Source organism: Carcharhinus amblyrhynchos, chromosome 7 (genome assembly GCF_965287045.1).
Source record: "Carcharhinus amblyrhynchos chromosome 7, sCarAmb.v2.hapA, whole genome shotgun sequence".
NCBI lineage: Eukaryota > Metazoa > Chordata > Chondrichthyes > Carcharhiniformes > Carcharhinidae > Carcharhinus > Carcharhinus amblyrhynchos.
In genome coordinates, this window is record NC_137330.1 from 7,275,599 (window position 1) to 7,295,808 (window position 20,210).

The following is a 20,210-nucleotide window of genomic DNA, read 5'->3' on the forward strand; positions in this document are numbered from 1 at the left end:
CAGGGGAGGTCCCAGAGGACTGGCGAATAGCCAATGTTGTTCCTTTGTTTAAGAAGGGTAGCAAGAATAATCCAGATTATAACAGGCCAGTGAGCCTTACATCATGGTAGAGAAATTATTGGAGAAGATTCTTTGAGGCAGGATTTGTTCCCACTTGGAAATAAGTGGATATATTAATGAGAAGCAACACGGGTTTTGTGAAAGGGAGGTCATGCCTCACTAACTTGATCGAGTTTTTTGAGGAAGTGACGAAGCTGATTGATGAGGGTCAGGCAGTGGATGCTTCTACATGGACTTCAGTAAGGCCTTTAACAAGGTCCCTCATAGCAGACAGGTGCAGAAGGTGAAGTCGCATGGGATCAGAGGTGAGCTGGCAAGTTGGATACAAAACTGGCTTGGTCAAAGAAGCCACGATGTGAAGATGTCGGCATTGGACTGGGGTAAAAACAGTAAGAAGTCTCACAACACCAGATTAAAGTCCAATAGGTAGCAAAAGCCACTTGCTTTTGAAGCACTGCTTCTTCATCAGGTGAGTGCTACCAAATAAAGTGCTAGAAATTAGCTACCAAGTAAACCTGTTGGACTTTAATCTGGTGTGAGACTTCTTACTTGGTCAAAGACAGAGGGTGGCAGTGAAAGGGTGCGTTTTTGAATGGAGGGCTGTGACAAATGGCATTCCTCATGGATCAGTGCTGGGACCTTTGCTGTCTGTGATATATACAAATGATTTGGAGGAAAATGTGACTGGATTAATTTGTAAGTTTACGGACGACACAAAGGTTGGTGGATTTGCAGATAACGCTGAGGACCATCAGAGGATACAACAGAATATACATCAGTTGGAGATTTGGGCGGAGAGGTGCCAGATGGAGTTTAATCCGGACAAATGTGAGGTAATGCATTTTAAAAGGCCAAAAACAGATAGGAAATATACAGTAAATGGTACAACCCTTAAAACTATTGATAGGCAGAGGGATCTGGGTGTACAGGTGCACAGATAACTGAAACTGGCAATGCAGGTGGAGAAGGTAGTCAAGCAGACATACAGCATGTTTGCCTTCATCAGCCAGGGCACTGAGTTTAAAAATTGGCAAGTCGTGTTACAGCTTAGAACCTTAGTTAGGCTGCACTTGAAGTATAGTGTTCAATTCTGATCGCCACGCTACCAGATAGATGTGGAGGCTTTGGAGAGGGTAAGAAAAGATTTACCAGATGTTGCCTGGCATGGAGGGCATTAGCCATGAGGAGAGGTTGGAGAAGCTTGGTTTGTTCTCACTTGAGTGTCAGAGATTGAGGGGTGACCTGATAGACGTCAACAAGATTATGACAGGCATGGACAGAGTGGATAGTCAGAAGCTTTTTCCCAGGGTGGAAGAGTCAATTACTGGACGGCACAGGTTTAAGGTGCGAGGAGCAAGGTTTAAAGGAGATTACGAGGCAGATTTTTTCAACAGAGAGTAGCGGGTGCCTGGAACTCGTCACCGGGAGAGGTAGTGGAAGCCAACATGTTAGTGACTTTTAAGGGGCATCTTGACAAATACACAAATAGGATGGGGATTAGAGGGATATGATCCCCGGAAGGATAGGGGGTTTTAGTTCAGTCGGGCAGTATGGGTGGTGCAGGCTTGGAAGGCCAAAGGGCCTGTTCCTGTGCTGTATTCTCTTGGTTCTTTGAACCACCTCCAATGAAATAATATCTTTCCTTAAATAAGGGAACCAAAACTGCTCACATTCCTCCAGTGTTAATTAGACACCATTTTCATGATGCAGAACATATGGAATTCTCACACCCATTTCCACTGAAGCTGTGGCATGCTCTACCAGCCACAGGGCAATACATTGTAAGACCAGCTCAGGGGCCAAGAAGGGGAAAATACACAGAATTTCAAATACAGTATTGGAGATACTCAGGCAGAGGAATATTCTGTATCTGCAGGTGAGGCAGGATGCCATCTCGACCTCCTAACCTCTCCTGAAGCAGCTGTTAGGACTCATTCTGTTCTCAAATCTTCCAATTCCTCATCCAGACTACTGGAGATCTGAGCAAGATGCTGAAGACCAAGCACTCCCTTTTTCCTGGTGACCAATTTAAGATGCAGTAACATTGTCTTTAATTCTTTTAGGTGAACAATCCCATCCAGGTCTGATCTCCATACATTTACCCGAGCTAGTTCCCCTGATATTAAGGGGTAATTTAGCATGGCCACTGAACCTAACCTGCACACCTTTGGACTGTGGAAGGAAACCGGAGCACCCGGAGGAAACCAGCGCAGACACAAGGAGAATGTACAAACTCCACACAGACAGTACCCTCTCTTGTTGTTCTTGTACATATTCGTTTGTCTCTCTCTCTCTTTCCCTCTGACTTTTGGGGGGCGGGGGGGGGGGGGGGGGGGCGGCGGCGTCTATAGCACAGTTCCAGTCATGTGATTGCCCCTTTCCGTTCCTTGGCTGAACCATATTGCCTCATTTGATTATTCTCCTAACATATCATCCCTTCTCATAGCAGTCATTGTTTCTTCAACCAAAATTGCACCCACTCCTTTATTAACCTGCTTTCCATCTCATCTGAAAACCCTGTAATCAGGAGCATAGAACTGCCATTTCTGTCCTTCCTTAAGCTTCTGTAATAGCTATGTTGTCATATTGCCACATTTCATTGTGTCCTTAGTTTATCTGTTATACTCAATAAAATAAAACTCTAATGTTTTTAACTCTAAATGTCATACAAATGTATAATATTAACTACTCAAACAATTATAGACATTATAAAATACCAAGAGAAACATACATCAGAATAAAATATCAGTTAAATAATTGGTCAAACACAGAAGTGGAAATTTCTAACCAGTCAATAAGATTTTTAGGCAGAATACATAAGGCACTGGCAGGACTACCTGCCTCTCCTTATAACTCAAACCATCAAGTCCTGGTAGCAGCCTAGTAAATCTTTTCTGCACTCTTTCTAGTTTAATAATATTCTTTCTGAAATAGGGTGTCCAGAACTATACACTGTATTCCAAGTGTGGCCTTACTGATATCTTGTACAACTTCAACAAGACATCCCAACCACTGTATTCAATGTCCTGACCAATGAAATCAAGAATACTGAATGCCTTTTTCACCACTCTGTCCACATGTGACTCCACTTTCAAGGAGCTAGGAACCTGTACTCCTAGATGATTCTCGAAACAAGGTAATAAGCTAATCAGAGAATAGTTTACACAAATGTGAATGCAGTAAGAGAATTAAACAATTATGATTTTAAAACATATATATTGATATTTTAAATTATTTTTAAGTATTGTATGAATCATTGTTCATTTTAGCCAAAAGTAGGTTACCGCAAGGGATAATGGTAAAGGTGAATAGTTCAGAACCAAAGGCCTAGAAACCCTATAGTTAGCAAAATTCATATCAGAAAGTTTTTTTTATGCGGGAACACATACTGCAACATTTATGAATAGGTGTATTCATTCTCTAGACTTAAGGTGGAAACGTGCCCAGACACAGGATCACATGTCTATCCAGTTTGGCAATGATCTGGTGGGAACCTCCACTTTGACCCTCTGTAGCGGCTTTGACGGTAACCAGGCAATAAAAAAGTGACTTTAGGCAAGATGGGAGTTAAGTATCGAGATTTAATGGATGAATGAAATATCATTATGCTGAATGGTAAAATGCAATTGGCTGAGGTGAATGTCAGGGATTATTATTGATGTGTGCATATGAAATATAATTGTTTTAAGCTAATATCGGGCGGAAATGATTGGTAAGAAAAATTATAATTCATCTGTTTTTGATTGTACACATCATATTCTTCAGGTGTTGGGAATAGGTTAACAGACCTTCCAATTAAGTCCCAATTTGATGTCAATTATTCAACAGAAATCACTGATATATAAAGGGACTATATAAAGGGCATTGGATGTTGAAGGAGAATTATATGTGGAGTTGAATCAAAGAAATAAAGGTAGTTTATGAAAAAGCCAAACTCGTGTCTCCTTTACTGAACTACAACCGAGAGGCTCAAACATCAGAGAGGATCTGTCACTCAGTCACAGTGATTTCCTTGCAGCTGCTTGTTTTCTTTTAAATAGATGTTACGTTTTATACTGAGATAGCTGCCTTGTAAATTTTGTATTGTCCAAAGACAGTATTGGTCATCGCAATTTACCCCACAACACAGACTAAGTGGTTTCACCTATTTAAATCAACAGATTCAAGACGAGATAAAACGTACCAGGAAATGCGGTGAAGTAATAAATTTGCAGATGCTCATGCTTGATCACAGCAAGGTTGCACAAGGACCAAATGAATGAATGGCCAATTAAATACACTACATGCCTTGTGCAGGAGGGGAAATTTGGCTAGAGTACTCCGACTTTTTAAAGTCTGGTGCTAAGTGGTCTTCACATATCCAAAGGATGACAACTCTGACAATAGAGCAATCCTCAGTGCTCCACCGATTATCTGTCCAAATTCCATGGCATTTCAACTTACAACCTTCAGGTTTAAAAGCACACATGTTATTAGCTCAGCAGAGAAAAGGGTGAGCAAGTGGATGATGACAGAATAGAAGAAAGACTTGCTTTTATACAGCACTTTTCATGATTTCTAGATGTCACACAAACCAAGAAGTACTATGCAGTGTAGCCACCATTTTTGATGTAAAATGTACAGCAGCCAGAGAAAACAAACAAAAAATGCACAGAGAGCTGAGAGCACAGAAAGAAGAAAGTAGTGAGATGGAGAGAGAGAAAGAAATTGAGCCAGAGAATTTTAGAAGGGTGAGAGAAAAGAGAGAGGGAGAGAAAAACTGAAAGAGAAAAAGAGGGAGGAAAAACGTCAAAATCAAAGAGTCACATACGAAGAAACCAGCTGTGGCGAGAGGATGGAGACTATGTATACAGCAGAATGAAAAGCAATTATCATGTTAGAGGAATATTTTTGGCTCTGCTTAGTAGGAGGGAAGTTGCTGTCAGCACACCCACATGATAAAATGCTCATCCTCTGACTCATTGTCAGCAATGTCACAGCAGATTCACTGTTTGAAAATAATCAAGCCATATTCTCGAAAGAATTTATGAGTTTCATAACTGTGGTGTTTTGGAACGGACCCAGCAGTTGCATAAGACTGACGTTTTGACATTCCAAAAATAATACAACCTTCAATAGTTATCCCAATGACAAAGAGCTGTAGAAAAGAATATAAAAGCAAAGACTTGCATTTCTCTTCTGTCTCTTACAACCACCAGGACCCCAAAACACTTTACAGCCAATGATGTTCTTTTGAACTATAGTCACTGATGTAAAAAATGTGGCAGCCAATTTGCACAAAACAAGCTCCCATAAACTGCAATGTAAAGTGACCAGATAATCTGTTTACGATTTTGATTGTGGGATAAATATTGGGCAGGAAAATATGAAGTTCTTTAATTCAGCAGGAAGGCTAAAGAAGCAGAATATTACTTAAATGGAGAATGACGGCAGAATTCTGAGGTGCAGAGAGATCTAGGTGTTCCTGTGCACAAGTCACAAAAAGTTAATGAACAGTTACAGCATGTAATCAAGAAAGCTAATGGAAAGCTTTCCTTTATTATGAGAGGAACTGAACATAAAAGTAAGGATGTTATGCCTCAGTTCTAAAGGGCATTGATGAGATTGCATCTTAAATACCGTATGTAGTTTTGGTCTCTTTATTTAAAGAAGTGTTGGATGCAGTTCAGAGGAGATTTACTAGAATGATACCTGGAATGAGCGGGTTGAATTCTTCATTCCCATTGACCCTGATAACCTTTGATTCTTGTGCTTAACAAGAATCCACCTCCCACTACCTTAAAAATATTTTGTGACCGTGCTTCCACTGCCTCCTTAGGCAGAGAGTTCCAAAGTTGTAGAGAGAAAAATTCTCCTCACGAAGGAGACCAAAACTGCATACGGTATTTGAGATGCATCACGTTGTACAATTTTGATAACACGGTTGAACCTAGCCCCACAGTCAAGAAAAAAATCAATCTACAACAAACCAAATTTTTCCATTGGTATCCTATTCAAGCCTTTAATTTATTTCTCCTTTGCAAAAACCATGAAATCTGTCTTACCTCAGGCTATGACAGCAGAAAGCTTTAGTTATACCAGGAGCCACAAATTTGTGATAATCTAGATTAACTCTCATTTCATGCAAAATGCATTGTCAAATATCCAAGGACCACAGGCTTCAGTTTTAATGTCACAAGTAGGCTTGTATTAACACTGCAATGAAGTTACTGTAAAAATCCCCTCATCACCACACTCCAGGTACACTGAGGGAGAATTTAGCATGGCCAATTCACCTAACCAGCATGTCTTTCAGACTGTGGGAGGAAACTGGAGCATGTGGAGGAAACCCATGCAGACATGGGGAAAACATGCAAACTTCTCACAGACAGTGACCCAAGCCAGGAATCAAACCTGAGTCCCTGAGGCTGTGAGGCTGCAATGCTAATGACTGTGCTGTTCCCAAAACAATGGCACCCAGCGTGGGCATGAGCCCATGACCATGAGATTAAGAGACTCATGCTCTACTGACTGAGCTAGCTGGGCAAGCGCAATTTGTTCAATTTGTGATGAGGCGGATCCCTCCTCTACTGAAAAAACTAAAAGGGGACACTTTTAATTTAGCTGGTTTCAGTAAGAGCAACACATTTAGGAAATGTGAACATAAGGTAAGAACAGGATTGAGCTCAACTGTGATGCTATTGTGCTTACGTTGTCAAGAACTCCACTTCTGTGTGGTAGAACAGGGTGGCAAGGCCTGTACAAGTATCTCGATAAAGGGCCCTATCTTCAAGCATGAAAGAAAACATCCAGAAGACAGTAGTAATGTGGTTAGATTTATAGTACAGGTATCAATTTTGACTTCCTCTCGACATTCTAAATCTATAATGTTCCCATTATATTAGGCCCCTTGTACTGGTAGAGTAAGAATCGCATTAGGATGCCTGAGATTGGCAAAACATGCCAAAAAGGACGAAAATAACAATTCAAGGGATGAGCTAATGAAGTACTTACTCTTGAAGGACAACAGCACTGGAGAGGATGGGTTTACTTTACTTTCCCTTTCCTCCTTTCGGTTACGACACTGCACATTGTCATATTTTCGTTTTCGGAATCCACCTGAATTCAAAGAAAACCTCAATAGCTCAATAAATTGCTCTACATCAACAGATCTAATTAATTCACTCACCAAATCAAGTACCGTCATGCTGTTATAAACATTCACATTTTGTAAGAAAGCAGGCTCTACATTATTTTCTGTCTACCAAAATATTAGATAATTATTATTTTACTCACATGGTTAGCTGAAACTACAAGATTTTAATTTAAATTACCATCAATTGTCACAGTAGGCATTGATATAGAATGTTTAATTGTTACAGTAACAGCTCTATAATGCCCTTGAATAAACCTGTAAAACCAGATTGGTATATTAATAGCTTTAGAATACCCTTGATTGGGAAGATAGTATTAATACACCCTTAATTCGTATAAGAATAGCTATTAGATGTCCTTGATTAGTGATATAAGCATCTTTGGTATGCCTTTTATTGGTGTAACATCAATAGTTTTAGTGAATGCTTGATTTGTCCAAGCACAATTTTAGAATACCCTTGATCTGTATAATAGTTACATAACATCCTTGACTGGAAGAATAATTCTAGAGTGCCTTTGATTGGTACAGTAAAAATAGAAACAGAATATCCTAGATTGGTATAACATCAATAATCTCAGAAGGTCCTTGACTGGAATAGTAAAAATTCTTAAAAACTTAAATGGCAACAAAACAAATACTAATAAAAAATATATGCTAGCATTTGTATTTAAAGTTACAGCTTTCAATAACCTATCACAAAGAACTGATACAAGTGAAAATCTCTCTGATCCTAAAGATACTGATGTGCTCAGGTGCAAATCCAAAAAAAGAAAAATTTGCATAATACATCAGATCCTCAGAACATCCCACAGCATTTTATAAACAATGGGTTGGTTTTTGAACTGCAGCCACTGTAATGTACAACACTAAACAAATAAATGATCAGATAATATTGGAATCCTGTCACAATGAAGTGAATGCTTCAGTTTGTAAGCAAGAGCAGCTATTACTAATTCGGGATAGATTAAGGAAATATTAAGTATATAAGAACTGGTTTACACCAGAATACAGGGAAGGAAAAGGAGAGTTGGTGCCTGTGCTTTTATGAACAAATATGTTAAAGAAAAGAATAGTAATTGGATTTATTTAGTTCAGAATGGCTCCAGATTCATTCTTGACTCAATGAATACTGACTTTTACATGTGGCACCCCACTACTGACTCCAGTTCATGTTAACACAGATCCATTCATAACCATCCTGGATGTGTGAGGTGGAAGAGGCAGGAGATCACAGTATGAATTTTTGGAGTGGGATGGAATCTTACCTAACTTTCACTGGGGTCCTTTGTGGAAATCATTAGCCTCATTCACGTTGGAGATCCGATGGATGTGATATTAAGAAATTCAACTATGCTTCTAAATTTATGCACACCATAAAATAGGTGATTGTGGAATGTGGGGGTAGGGTTCTGAAGTGCACTGAAAATTAACTAATGCAAAGAAAGAAAACAGTGAGCACATGAATAGTTTGTCTGCATTTTGTAGACATTTATTGGGTTGTAAAATTGTGGCATATAGTGGCATGGCCAATAAAAAGTTTCTGAAAGATGTTTAAAGAGCAAAATTCAGACAGTTAAATAATTGATTAAATTATTTTTTGCTGTACTCAAATTTCCAGACAGTAATTAGGATGCTGAATGCTGAATTAGGATGCTACCAGACATAATTCCAACAAAAAAACTTATTAGATATTTTACCAACGAATGGCAGACAAGCAACTCAAGAAAACATATTTACAAATGATATAAAGTTCCCTTGGGTTTAATCAGTTGTATATCAAAGGGGTTTTGCAGCTCTAGGACTTCAATTTACTTCAATTCATGGTAACAACAGGAGAAAGGATCTATGGGACACAGCCACATCCTCACATGCATCTACCAGTGAAGGTCAACTGGCTTCCTTTCAAATGCCAACAGCGAGGGTCATTGGAAACTCCATTAATTACAACACTTATACTGCCCACCAATCATGAGCCTCCCTGAACCACTGTCTTGAACTACTGCACAATGCACCCAGCATTGTCTGTCCGTCTGTCTCTTTCTCTCTTTAACCCCTTCCTCCTCAACCCCCAACCCCACCCAAGCCCCTGCCCAGTTCAGTGCCATTCTATTTTTCCTTTGCGAAGGAGGAGTCAGGGGAAAGTACATTTAGAAATCTAAATGGAAAAGTAAATGCAATAGAACAACATAGCAAATGGAATTGGAAGGAAAGAGTTAGTGTGACAGTGAATAATATCTATGCAAAGAATGGTATTCAAAATAAAATTTAAAATTTATCTGAAGGCAAAGTATTCATAATACAGTTGATGAACTAGTAGCACAAATAAAGATAAATGATTTTGATCTAATCAACATTACAAAGACAAGATAACAAGATCACAAAGGTTGGGAAATAAATCCTGAGTATACAACATTTCAAAAAACCAGGCAGAAAGAAAAAGGACAGATACCCCTGATGGTAAAGGATAATGTAATAGCATTACTAAAAAAAGGATCTTGGCTCAGAAGATCAGGAGGTAGGATCAGGATGGATGAACATTAGAAATAACAAGGGTCAGAAAATACTGGCAGAGGCATTTTAAAAGGTTTCCTAACAGTAGTTATACTGCTGGACACAACATTAAGTGAGAAATAATTGGAGCTTGTAACAAAGACAATTTGCAGCAGTTTGATATAACTGAGTTGTATGATAAGCTATTTTAGAAGGCAATTAAGAGTCAACCACATTGATATACGCCAGGAGTCATATGTAGATAAGACCAGGTATGGACAACAGACTTCCCCCTCTGAAGGACATTAGTGAACCACAGGGGTTTTACGACAATCCTGCAGCAAAATGATAATTTGGCCAAGGTTCCTTCAACAGCATCTTCCAAACACGTGATTTCTACCACCCAGTTGTAATTTCTTCAGCTACTTGTGATAAGCCACAAATGATGGCCAAGCAAGAGCACAGAAAAATCCACTCCACAGAACTCAATGGCAAGCATATACACAGTGGTCGATTCTGTGCCTGGTAACAATCACAACAGCAAAGTTTAATCTTTAATGAATAAATGTTTCATATGGAGTGTTGAGTGGATAGGAACCCACTTGTAGCTATACATTTTAAAGATTATTTGCATGCCTTGAGTTCTGCATTATGGGAAATCAAATAATTCATCTCTTTCCTTTGTACAGAAAGGCACAGTTTTAGCTTCAATCGCTCCAAGTTTGTTAAAAATGTATTGTTTTCTATTGGTGTGTAACAGTACTAGAGAAAAACATAAGTTGTATTTCTATACTGTCTTCCTGGACACAAGGACAACCAAAAGTATTTGACAGCCGAATAACCAAAAGACCAAGAGTGTCTTGGTATTACCACCACAAGCCGGTTGGATTGTGGTTGCTAGACTGGATTTGCAGCACCAATAAGAAGGGAAAAACATACTTAAACCGTAAAACCATAAGATAGAGGAGCAGAATTAGGCCATTAAGCCCATTGAGTCTGCTCCACCATTCAATCATGGCTGATATATCTATTTCACAACCCCATACTCTGAGGCTGTGCCCTCTCATTCTAGTCTCTCCTAATGGAAACATCTCCTTAATGTCCAATCTATCAAGGCCTTTCAGTATTCTGTAAATTTCAATGAGATTCCCCCTCATCCTACGAAGCTCCCTCGAGTACAGACCCAGAGTCGTCAAATGCTCCTCATAGGTCAAGCCTTTCAATCCCGGGATCATTCTTGTGAACCTCCTCTGGCCCTTCTCCAACCAAGCACATCCTTCCTTACATTGGAATTAAAAGTCTACTAACGATCAGGAAACCATTGTTGAATATCAGAAAAATTCATCTGGTCCTCTGATGTCCTTCGGGAGATACAGCTGGGCAATTTTCCACTTTGTTGGGTAGATGCTAGTATTGTGACTGTACTGGAAGAGTTTGGATAGGGGAGCAGCAAGTTCTGATGCACAGGAGTTAATTACTATTGTCGGACTGTTATCAGGGCCCATTGCGTTTGCAGTGTCCAGTGCCTTCAACCATTTCTTGATAAAACATGGAAGGAATCAAATTGGCTGGAGACTGGCATCTTAGATGCTAAGGAGTTCCAGAGGAGACTGAGATGGATCATCCACTTGGCACTTCTGGCTGAAGATTGCTGCAAATACTTCAGCCTTACCTTTTGCACTGACGTGCTGGGCTCCTCCATCATTGAGGATGGGGTTATTTGTGGAGACTCCTCCTCCAGTGAGTTGTTTATTTGTCCATCACCATTCAAGACTGGATGTGGCAGGATTGCAGAGCTTAGATCTTATCTGTTGGATCAGATTGTGGGATTGCTTAGTTCTGTTAATCACTTGCTGTTTATGCTGATGGCATGCAAGCAATCCCTCTTGGTAACTTCACCAGATTGATATCTCATTTTTAGCTACGCCTGGTATTGCTCCTGGCATGCCCTCCTGTACTTTCCCTTGAACTAGGGTCAATTCCCTGGCTTGATTGTAATGGTTGAGTGGGAGGATGTGCCGAGCTGAGGTTGCAGATCGTGCTAGAGTACAGTTCATCTGTTGTTGATGGCCCTCAATGCCGCATGGATGTCCAGTCTTGAGTTCCTAGATCTGTTCAAAGTCTGTCCCATTTAGCATGAAGATAGTACCACACAACACGATGGAGGTTATTGTCAATGTGAAGGCAGGACTTCATCTCCACAAGGGCCATGCAGTAGTCACACTTACCGATACCATGGACAGATGCATCTGCTGCCGGCAGATTGGTAAGGATGAGATCAAGTATGTTTTCCCTGTTGATTCCTTCACCACCTGCTACAGTCCCAGTCCAGCAGATATATCCTTTAGGTCCACCCAGCTCAATCAGTAGTGCTGCTGCTGGGTCACTCTTGGTGGTGGACATTGAAATCCCCCACCCAGAATACAGTTTACACCCTTGCCATACTCAGTGCTTCCTTCAAGTGGTGTTCAACATGGAGGAGTACTGATTCATCAGCCAAAGGAGGACAGAACATGGTAACCAGTTAGAAGTTTCTTTATTCATGTCTAACCTGAAGCCATGAACCGGAGTCAACATTGAGGGCTCCCAGGGCAACTCCCTCCCAACTGTTTATGACTGTGCCGCTACCTCTACTGGATCTGTCCTGCTGGTGGGATAGGACACATCGAGGAATGGTAATGGCAGTAACTCACCTCGTGACTCCCCAAAGCCTGTCCACCACCTACAAGGCACAAGTCAGGAGTGTGATGGAATAGTCCTTGGGGTTAATATTGACTAGAAACTCAACTGGACTCTCCACATAAATACAGTGGCTACAAAAGCAGGTCAGAGGCTGGGAACATTGCGGCAAATAACTCACCTCCTGGCTCCCCAAAGCCTGTCCACAAGGTACAAGTCAGAAGTGTGGTGGAAATACTCCCCACTTGCCTGGATGGGTACAGTTCCGACAACACTCAAGAAGCTTGACACCATCCAGGACATAACAGCCCACTTGATTGGCACCACATCTACAAACATGCATTCCCTCCACCACTGATGCTCAGTAGCAGCAGTGTGTACTAGCTACAAGATGCATTGCAGCAATTCACCAAAGATCCTTAGACAGCATTTTCCAAACCTCTGCCCACTTCCACCTGGAAGAACAAAGGCAGCAGAAAAATGGGAACACCATCACCTGCAAGTTCCCCTCCAAGCCACTCACAATCCTGACTTGGAAATATATTGCCTTTCCTTCACAATTGCTGGGTCAAAATCCTGGAATTCCCTCCCTAATGGCATTGTGGGTCAACCCACAGCACATGGACTGCAGTGATTCAAGAAAACAGCTCACCACCACCTTCTCATGGGGAACTGGAGATGGGCAATAAATCCTGGCCAGCCAGCACCGCCTTTGTCTCACAAATGAACAAAAAATACTAAAGGGCCCAAAATTGCTCACAATATTGCAAATGAGGTCTGATCAGAGGCTTATAAAGTTTCAGCAGTATATCCCTGCTGTTATGTTCTAATTCTTTCAAAATTAATACTAATACTATATTTGCCTTCCTAACTATCAGCTCAACCAGCATATTAACCTTAAGAGAATCATGAACCAGGGCTCCCAAGTCTCTTTGCACTTCCAATTTCTGAATTCTCTCCCCATTAAGAAAATACTTGACCTCATTGTCACCAACCTGCCTGTTGCAGATGCATCTGTCTACAACAGAATCAGGAGGAATGGCCACTGCCAGTGCTTGTGGAGAAGAAGTCCCATCTTTACATTGAGGACGCCCTCCATCATGTTGTGCAGGACTACACCATGCAAAATGGGAGAGACGTCGAACAGATCCAAAAGTTTTGAGACTGGGCATCCACACAGCACTGTGGGCCATCAGCAGCAGCAGAACTGTACTCGACCACAATCTGCAACCTCATGGCCTACCCACTAAGCCAGGATATCAACCCTGGTTCAATGAAGAGTGCAGGAGGGCATACAGGCATACCTAAAAAAAAGTCAGTCAGGTGACACTACAACACATGGGTGCCAAACAACATCAGCAGCAAGTATCTGACAGAGCTAAGTGTGCCCTGATACTTCCCCGTGTGGTTTTGTTTATCTGGTAACACCAGTGTGAAGCACCTTGAGAAGTTTTATTTTACTGGAGTTGGTGTATAAATGATAGCTGGTGTTCAGAGGATCTCGCTGAGCAAAAGGCTCAAAGATCTGCTTCAACTACCTTCTTTACTCATCTCGGCCACCCCCGTGGGTCAGAGCGTCTTTCTGGTCTGACTGCGCTCCGGTCTGGCTCAACTCCTCAAGTCTCCACAGCCACTCCAGGCGACCTCACAAAGCCCAGCGTGTAGGCATCTGCCCACTATCCTGAAACAACCTTCAGTTCTACAATATAGCTGGTTTCTTTTTAATATACTAAATTTAGATTTAAAATTGGGAAATACAAAATACGGAGCTGAACTGAACCGATCAATCGGAGGGTGTCACACAAGCGCCGCTGCCGGTCTTCAACCGGCAAGACCAGTTCAGGAACCTGCTGGGACAGCAGCAACACTGCACAGGCGCCTTGGCTACAGTACATGCTGGGAAATGTAGTTTTCACCTCCAGGCTGCCCATGCTGCTGGTTGATTCCCCGTTAAAAGCCTTGGAACACATGACTAATAGTGTAGAGTCACTAAGAAGTTCCAGCACAGAACCAAATCACACAAGATTTCACTTGCCCTAAAATAAAAGTGAAATGCTGGAGATTTAACTTTAAAAAATCAGCAGGTCAGGCAGCATCTATGAACAGAGAAACAGAATCAACATTTCAAGTCCAATATGACTCCTTCGGAACTGAAGAAGGAGAAATGTGATGGGTTTTACTTTATTTATTTGTTCAAATAAATTTGTTAAATTTATTTATTTGTTTATTTGTGCATTCACTGCCCACCCCAAATTGCTCTTGAGAAGGTGGTGGTGAGTCATCTTTTTATGCTGTTGAAGAGGGGGGGTCAGGTCAGGGATAGGTTAGAAGGAAACTAAATTACAAAGATATCATGGAACAAAAGGCAAAGGGAGTAGCAATTGGAATGGTAATGAAACAATGGATTGGTCTAGAGTATGTGTGAATAGCAGAATAATGGTCAGCTCTGTCTGAAAGCAAAAATACATGAGAGCAAGATACAGACAGACACGGGGGTGGGGGGGGTGCGGGGCATAATTCAAATCAAGTCGTTGAACTCAGTGTTCGGTCCAGAAGACTGAAAAAGTACCTAATTGGAAAATGGGATGCTGTTTCTTCAGCCTGTGTTGGTCCTCAATAGAACATTGCAGCAGGCCAAGGACAGAAATGTGAGCATGACAGCAATATGGTGAATTGAAATGGCAAGCAATTAGAAGGAACCATACTTGAGGACTGAGCATATGTGTTGCACAGAACATTTATCCAATCTGTGTTTGGTCTGCCCAGTGTAGACAAAATTGCTGATCGTATTGGGATCAGCAAATGCAGTTGAATAAATGAAAAGAAGGATAAGTAAATCGCTGCTTCATCAGTGTTCGGAGCCTTGGACAATGAGAAGGGAGGGAGGTAATGGGGCTGGTTGTTATGCCTCATGTAATTGCCTGGAATAGTGCCATAGGAAGGAGAGAAGGTGTTGCAGGAGATAAAGGAATGGATCAGGTGTTGCAGAGGAAATAGTCCATTCTGAATACAGACAGGGGAGAGGAAGAAGGATGTGCCTGATGGTTGCATCATGCTGGAATTGTAGAAATGGCAAGGTATAATCCTTTGAATATGGAGGTTGGTAAGGTGGAAAGTGAGGGAACAAGATAGACCTGAGTAAGTTTCCACCTTAATTAAAAACTGAAGATCCGGAAATCAGCAGGTCTGGCAGTATCTTTAAAGAGAAAAACAAGATTAACATTTCAAGAACAATGATGCTTCATCGAAATTGGGAGTACTTAGAAATGTAACCATTTTTAAGCAAGGAAAAACCTTTGGAGGCATGGGATAAAGAACAAAGGAGAAGGACTGTTAATGGGTGTAAAGCGGGAGGAATTAAATGACAGTAGGCATTATAGTAAAAGGCAAAAGGAGTTGGTAATGGGATATGCAAAGAAACAGAGGATATGTTGAGGGGAGCTGTGTATGAGAAAATGTAGTATTACCATCAAAAGCTATCCAAAGCCAACGAAACACAAACATGAGAAAAAAAGGGACAGACATTATGATCCAGAATTATTGAACATTGTTGAGCCTGGGTGCCTGTGAAGTGTCTAGTTTAAAGACGAGGTGCTTTTTTCTCAGATTTACTATGCAGTCCTCTAGAACAGTGTAGGGCAAGTGTAGGAACAGAAGGTCAAGGACAGGAGGTCAGAGTGTAAATGGAGTGGACAATTAAAATGAAAGACAATTGGTAGCTTGAGAGTCATACTTCAGTTTCTTTCCTCCCCACCCAGCCTTTTCTTGCTTAAAATTTGTTAGACTTCTAAGTATTCCCAGTTGTAAGCTGAAATGATAAGTTTTTCTCTATCCATGGATGCTGCCACAGCTATTAATTATTTCCAATATTTTCTGATTTTATTTCAGATTTCCAGTATACCCATATTTTTGGTGGATGCCAATGTTGGAGCTGTACTGGAGTAAGTTGGCTAGAGGCACAAATTGTTCTGAAGCACACGTCTTAAGATGTCTACAGCCAGGAATTTGTCAGGGCCCATAATGTTTGCTGTATCCATGTGGTCAGCCATTTCTTCGTATCACTAGTAGTTGGTGAAGACTGGCACCTATGATGGAGGGTGCCTCAAGGAGTAGGGAGAGATGGATCAACTACTCTCCACTCTGGCTGAATATGGTTGTAAAGCATCATCTTTCACTAATAGTTAGTTAGCTTCACCTTAAATGTACTTCCTCTCTGAGTAAAAAAGCCTTCTGAATTTGTTATTGGATTTATTAGTGACTTTCTTACAATTATGGCCCCTGGCTTCAGACAATTTCTACTTCCACAATACCTACCCCATCAAACTTCAAAGACCTCTCTCAGGTTATCCTTAATCTTCTCTTTTCTGCAGAAGAAAACCTCCAGATGTTCAGTCTTTCCTGATGGATATAATCTTCCTGCTCTTTCATATTCTGTTCTAAAGCAACTTCTACTTAGGAAGAAGGATAAAATCAATTTCATTAACATCTAACATCTCTTGCCACACAAATGAACTGTGCCATTCTTTAATGTTCAATATTAGAGACCCCAGATCAGAAATTCCAAAGGATATTACTAATTACCCTAGACCCCAACTTTATTTGATTTTGGCAGCAGTGCAAGCATAAGGTGTTTTGCTCCAAGTATGATTCTATTAACCCACTAGGAAGCTGTTATTGAAACAAAGTTTATTCAACAATGCATTTAAAATTTAACAAAAAGAATTAGCATAACTTTTACCACTTGTCTCACTTAAACATGACAAGATATAATTCTTAACAGCTAACTATCTCTATATTTAAGCAACATCACCACAAACATGTATCCTTCTTCCAAATCAGTTAGCACAAAACATATAGCTCACATGGATGGTAGGTTTCCAGCCTTTTAACACCTCTGGACAAAGAACCAGAAATACACCTGCCTTCTGACTCCCATGTAGCAGTCTCCACAGAAAGATCTAAACTCAAACAGCTGAACTTCAGAGAAAGTGACCTATTGTCAGGCCTCCAATCCCTGAAAAAGAAAAGAGCTACTTCTCACTATAGTTCCCAAACAGCAACTAAGCTTGTTTCTCTGTGTGAGCCTAACCCTACCCAATCACATTACTTTTCCTGTTAATCAACCTAATCAAGCCCCAAACTGAAAAACCACAGCGGAAAACATTTAGGTAACAACACTGCATTCGCCCAGATTAAAACAAACATTCCAGCAATTCAGATCAATTATGTAGCTGCAACATCAACATAGAGGCTGCCAGTTATAGACACTCAAACCTAGAACTGACTTCCAAAAAACCTGCACATGAAACATGACACAAAATACATTTCTCAAAGGCACAATACTGTCACATCAGTCCCTAGTTTAAAGTTACATTCGGTCCTTATATGAACATAGCACTGCCATTTTATATATCACTAATCAATCGACCATGGTACACAGGAAGTCAATTCTGAGTAAAATCTTTAAAAAGAACAGAATTAAATTTCAGAAGATAAATGCAGTTTGGCATGCATATATAATTAATCTCCGTTTTAAAGTTCTACATATCAGCCTTGATTTTATATAATTATTGATTTGATGTATTCATAGTCAAATAGATAAACTTGTTCCAATTTGGAAGCAGAAAGTTAAGCTTTGCTGGAGCATTAAAATTTCCCTGCAATACATGCTTTGGAACTGGAAGCTGCAAGATGATATGCTATAAGACGTAATTCATATAATCATAGAATCTTACAGGGCAGGAGGAGGCCATTCGGCCTATCAAGTCTGCACCAACCATATTCCCACCGAGGCCCTAGCCTGTAACACCGCATATTTACCCCTGACACTGAAGACAATTTAGCATGGCCAATCAATCTAACCAGCGTATCTTTGGGGTATGGGAGGAAACTGGAGCACCCGGAGAAACCCATGCAGACATGGGGAGAATGTGAAAACTCCATACAGACAATGACCTGAGGCTGGAATTGAACCCGGCTCCCTGGCGCTGTGAAGCAGCAGTGCCAACCACTGTGCTACCCATTCAAGTTTATGACAAGTTTACATAAAATGATTTGATTATAACTTCATATGCTGGAATTCATAATTGAAAAGATTTGACAAAAAAGTGTGACAACTAAAAGTACACTTTTGCAGACAAATTTTAATATTGAACTAGTCAATCTAATCTGTTCAACATATGACTCAGAATGGACATATAATTAGGAAGTGAAGTTCAAGGACATCAACATAATGACATTATGGTAAGAAAATAATGAATTTGAAGGGTGGAATCTTATAATAGTGGGGCAGTGAGTAGTGGGTAAGGAACCTGTTTGTTTTGTCAATCAACTCCTTGACTCAGCCAAAGCATAAGCATCCCACTTCCAGGTATCCCAACCAAAGAGGACAAGTGAGATAATGCAACAAATCTGTCAAAAGAAGAATTCTAGTGAAAGAGATCCGCAAAAGGGTTAGATTGGCTGAACTGTACATTTTTCCTTTGACATCAGCAACCACAGGAATGCAAAGGAGAAGGATGTCCTCTGAAGTCTGTGATTCTTACATGAAGATCCGACTGAAGGATCTGCGGGTCTGAAGTGAGGTGATGTTTGCTGAAGTTGGGAGGGAGAGGCTGAGCTTTTATACACATATAAAAATACACATACACAAATCAAGCATTAATCTCCACGCATCAGCACAGCCTTGATCAAGATAGGAACGCAAAAGCTGAATGGCAGAGAAGAGATGAGAATAGCTGCCATCAACATCAACACCTCGGAGAGCACCACTGACCAGAAGTTTAACCAGACCAACATTTCAACATTGAGAAAGTTGCCATCAAAACCTAGGTAGTGTTCATAGAATCATAGAATCCCTACAGTACAGAAGGAGGCCATTTGGCCCATCAAGTTTGTACCGACCACAATCCCACCATGCCCTATTCCCATAATCCCACACATTTATCCTGCTAATCCCCCGACACTAGGGTCAAATTAGCATGGCCTGTCAACCTAACCCACACATCTTTGGACTGTGGGAGGAATCGGAGCATCCAGAGGAAACCCACACAGACAAGAGGAGAAAATGCAAACTCCACGCAGATTGTGACCTGGGGCAGGAACTGAACAATAGCAATGGTTAGGTTAACTTGGCAGCCTATGCAGCCTTGTGAGTGGCACAATGTGGGCGGCACAGTGGTAAACACTGCCTCAGCATCAGGGACCCGGGTTCAATTCCTGCCTTGGGTCGCTCTGTATAGTTTGCACATTCTCTCTTTGGCTGTGTGTGTTTCCTCTGGATGCTTTGGTTTCCTCCCACAGTCCAAAAATGTGCAGGTTAGGTGGTTTGGCCATGCTAAATTGCCCCTTAGTGTCAGGGGCACTGGCTAGGGTAAATGCATAGGGCTAAGGGGATAGGACCTGAGTGGGATTGTGGTCAGTGCAGACTTGATGGGCCAAATGGCTTCCTTCTGCACTATAGGGATTCTATGATACTATGATTCTATACCAGTTGCAGCAGAATTAGAATAACATCTAGAATTAATCTGACAAGTGGCAGGCAACATTCATATTACAAGAATCTGAGGTGAAGACCACACCATCCCTTCACCTTCAACTGCACCAGCGTCACTGAATCTCTCACAATCAACATATTGGAGAACATTATTGACCATAGGCTTAACCAAACCAGATATACCAATACCAATATTGAGAATAGCTGCTATCAATGTCAAGGTAACATTCAATGAAAATGATGCCAACAATTAGTTCGACCTGCTGCTCTTTCTCCATATCCATGCACACTTGTATGAGTGAATGCCTGAAGAGTTGCTAAGGTTGGAAATAATAGAAAATTCAAGAATAA

At 40.9% G+C, this 20,210-nt stretch overlaps 1 protein-coding gene across 1 annotated transcript in view; it reads right to left on the bottom strand.

Moving 5' to 3' along the window:
* Positions 1-14,018, bottom strand: part of tsnax (translin-associated factor X) — a 53,921-nt gene extending 39,903 nt beyond the window's left edge. Inside the window, exons 1-2 of the mRNA XM_080191870.1 lie at positions 13,903-14,018; positions 7,054-7,158 (exon numbers count right to left, since the gene is read on the bottom strand). Of these exons, the coding sequence (XP_080047996.1) occupies positions 7,054-7,158; positions 13,903-13,915 (118 nt within the window). The 5' untranslated portion in view covers positions 13,916-14,018. The remainder of the gene's footprint in view (positions 1-7,053; positions 7,159-13,902) is intronic.
* Between the last annotated feature and the right edge of the window lie 6,192 nt (positions 14,019-20,210).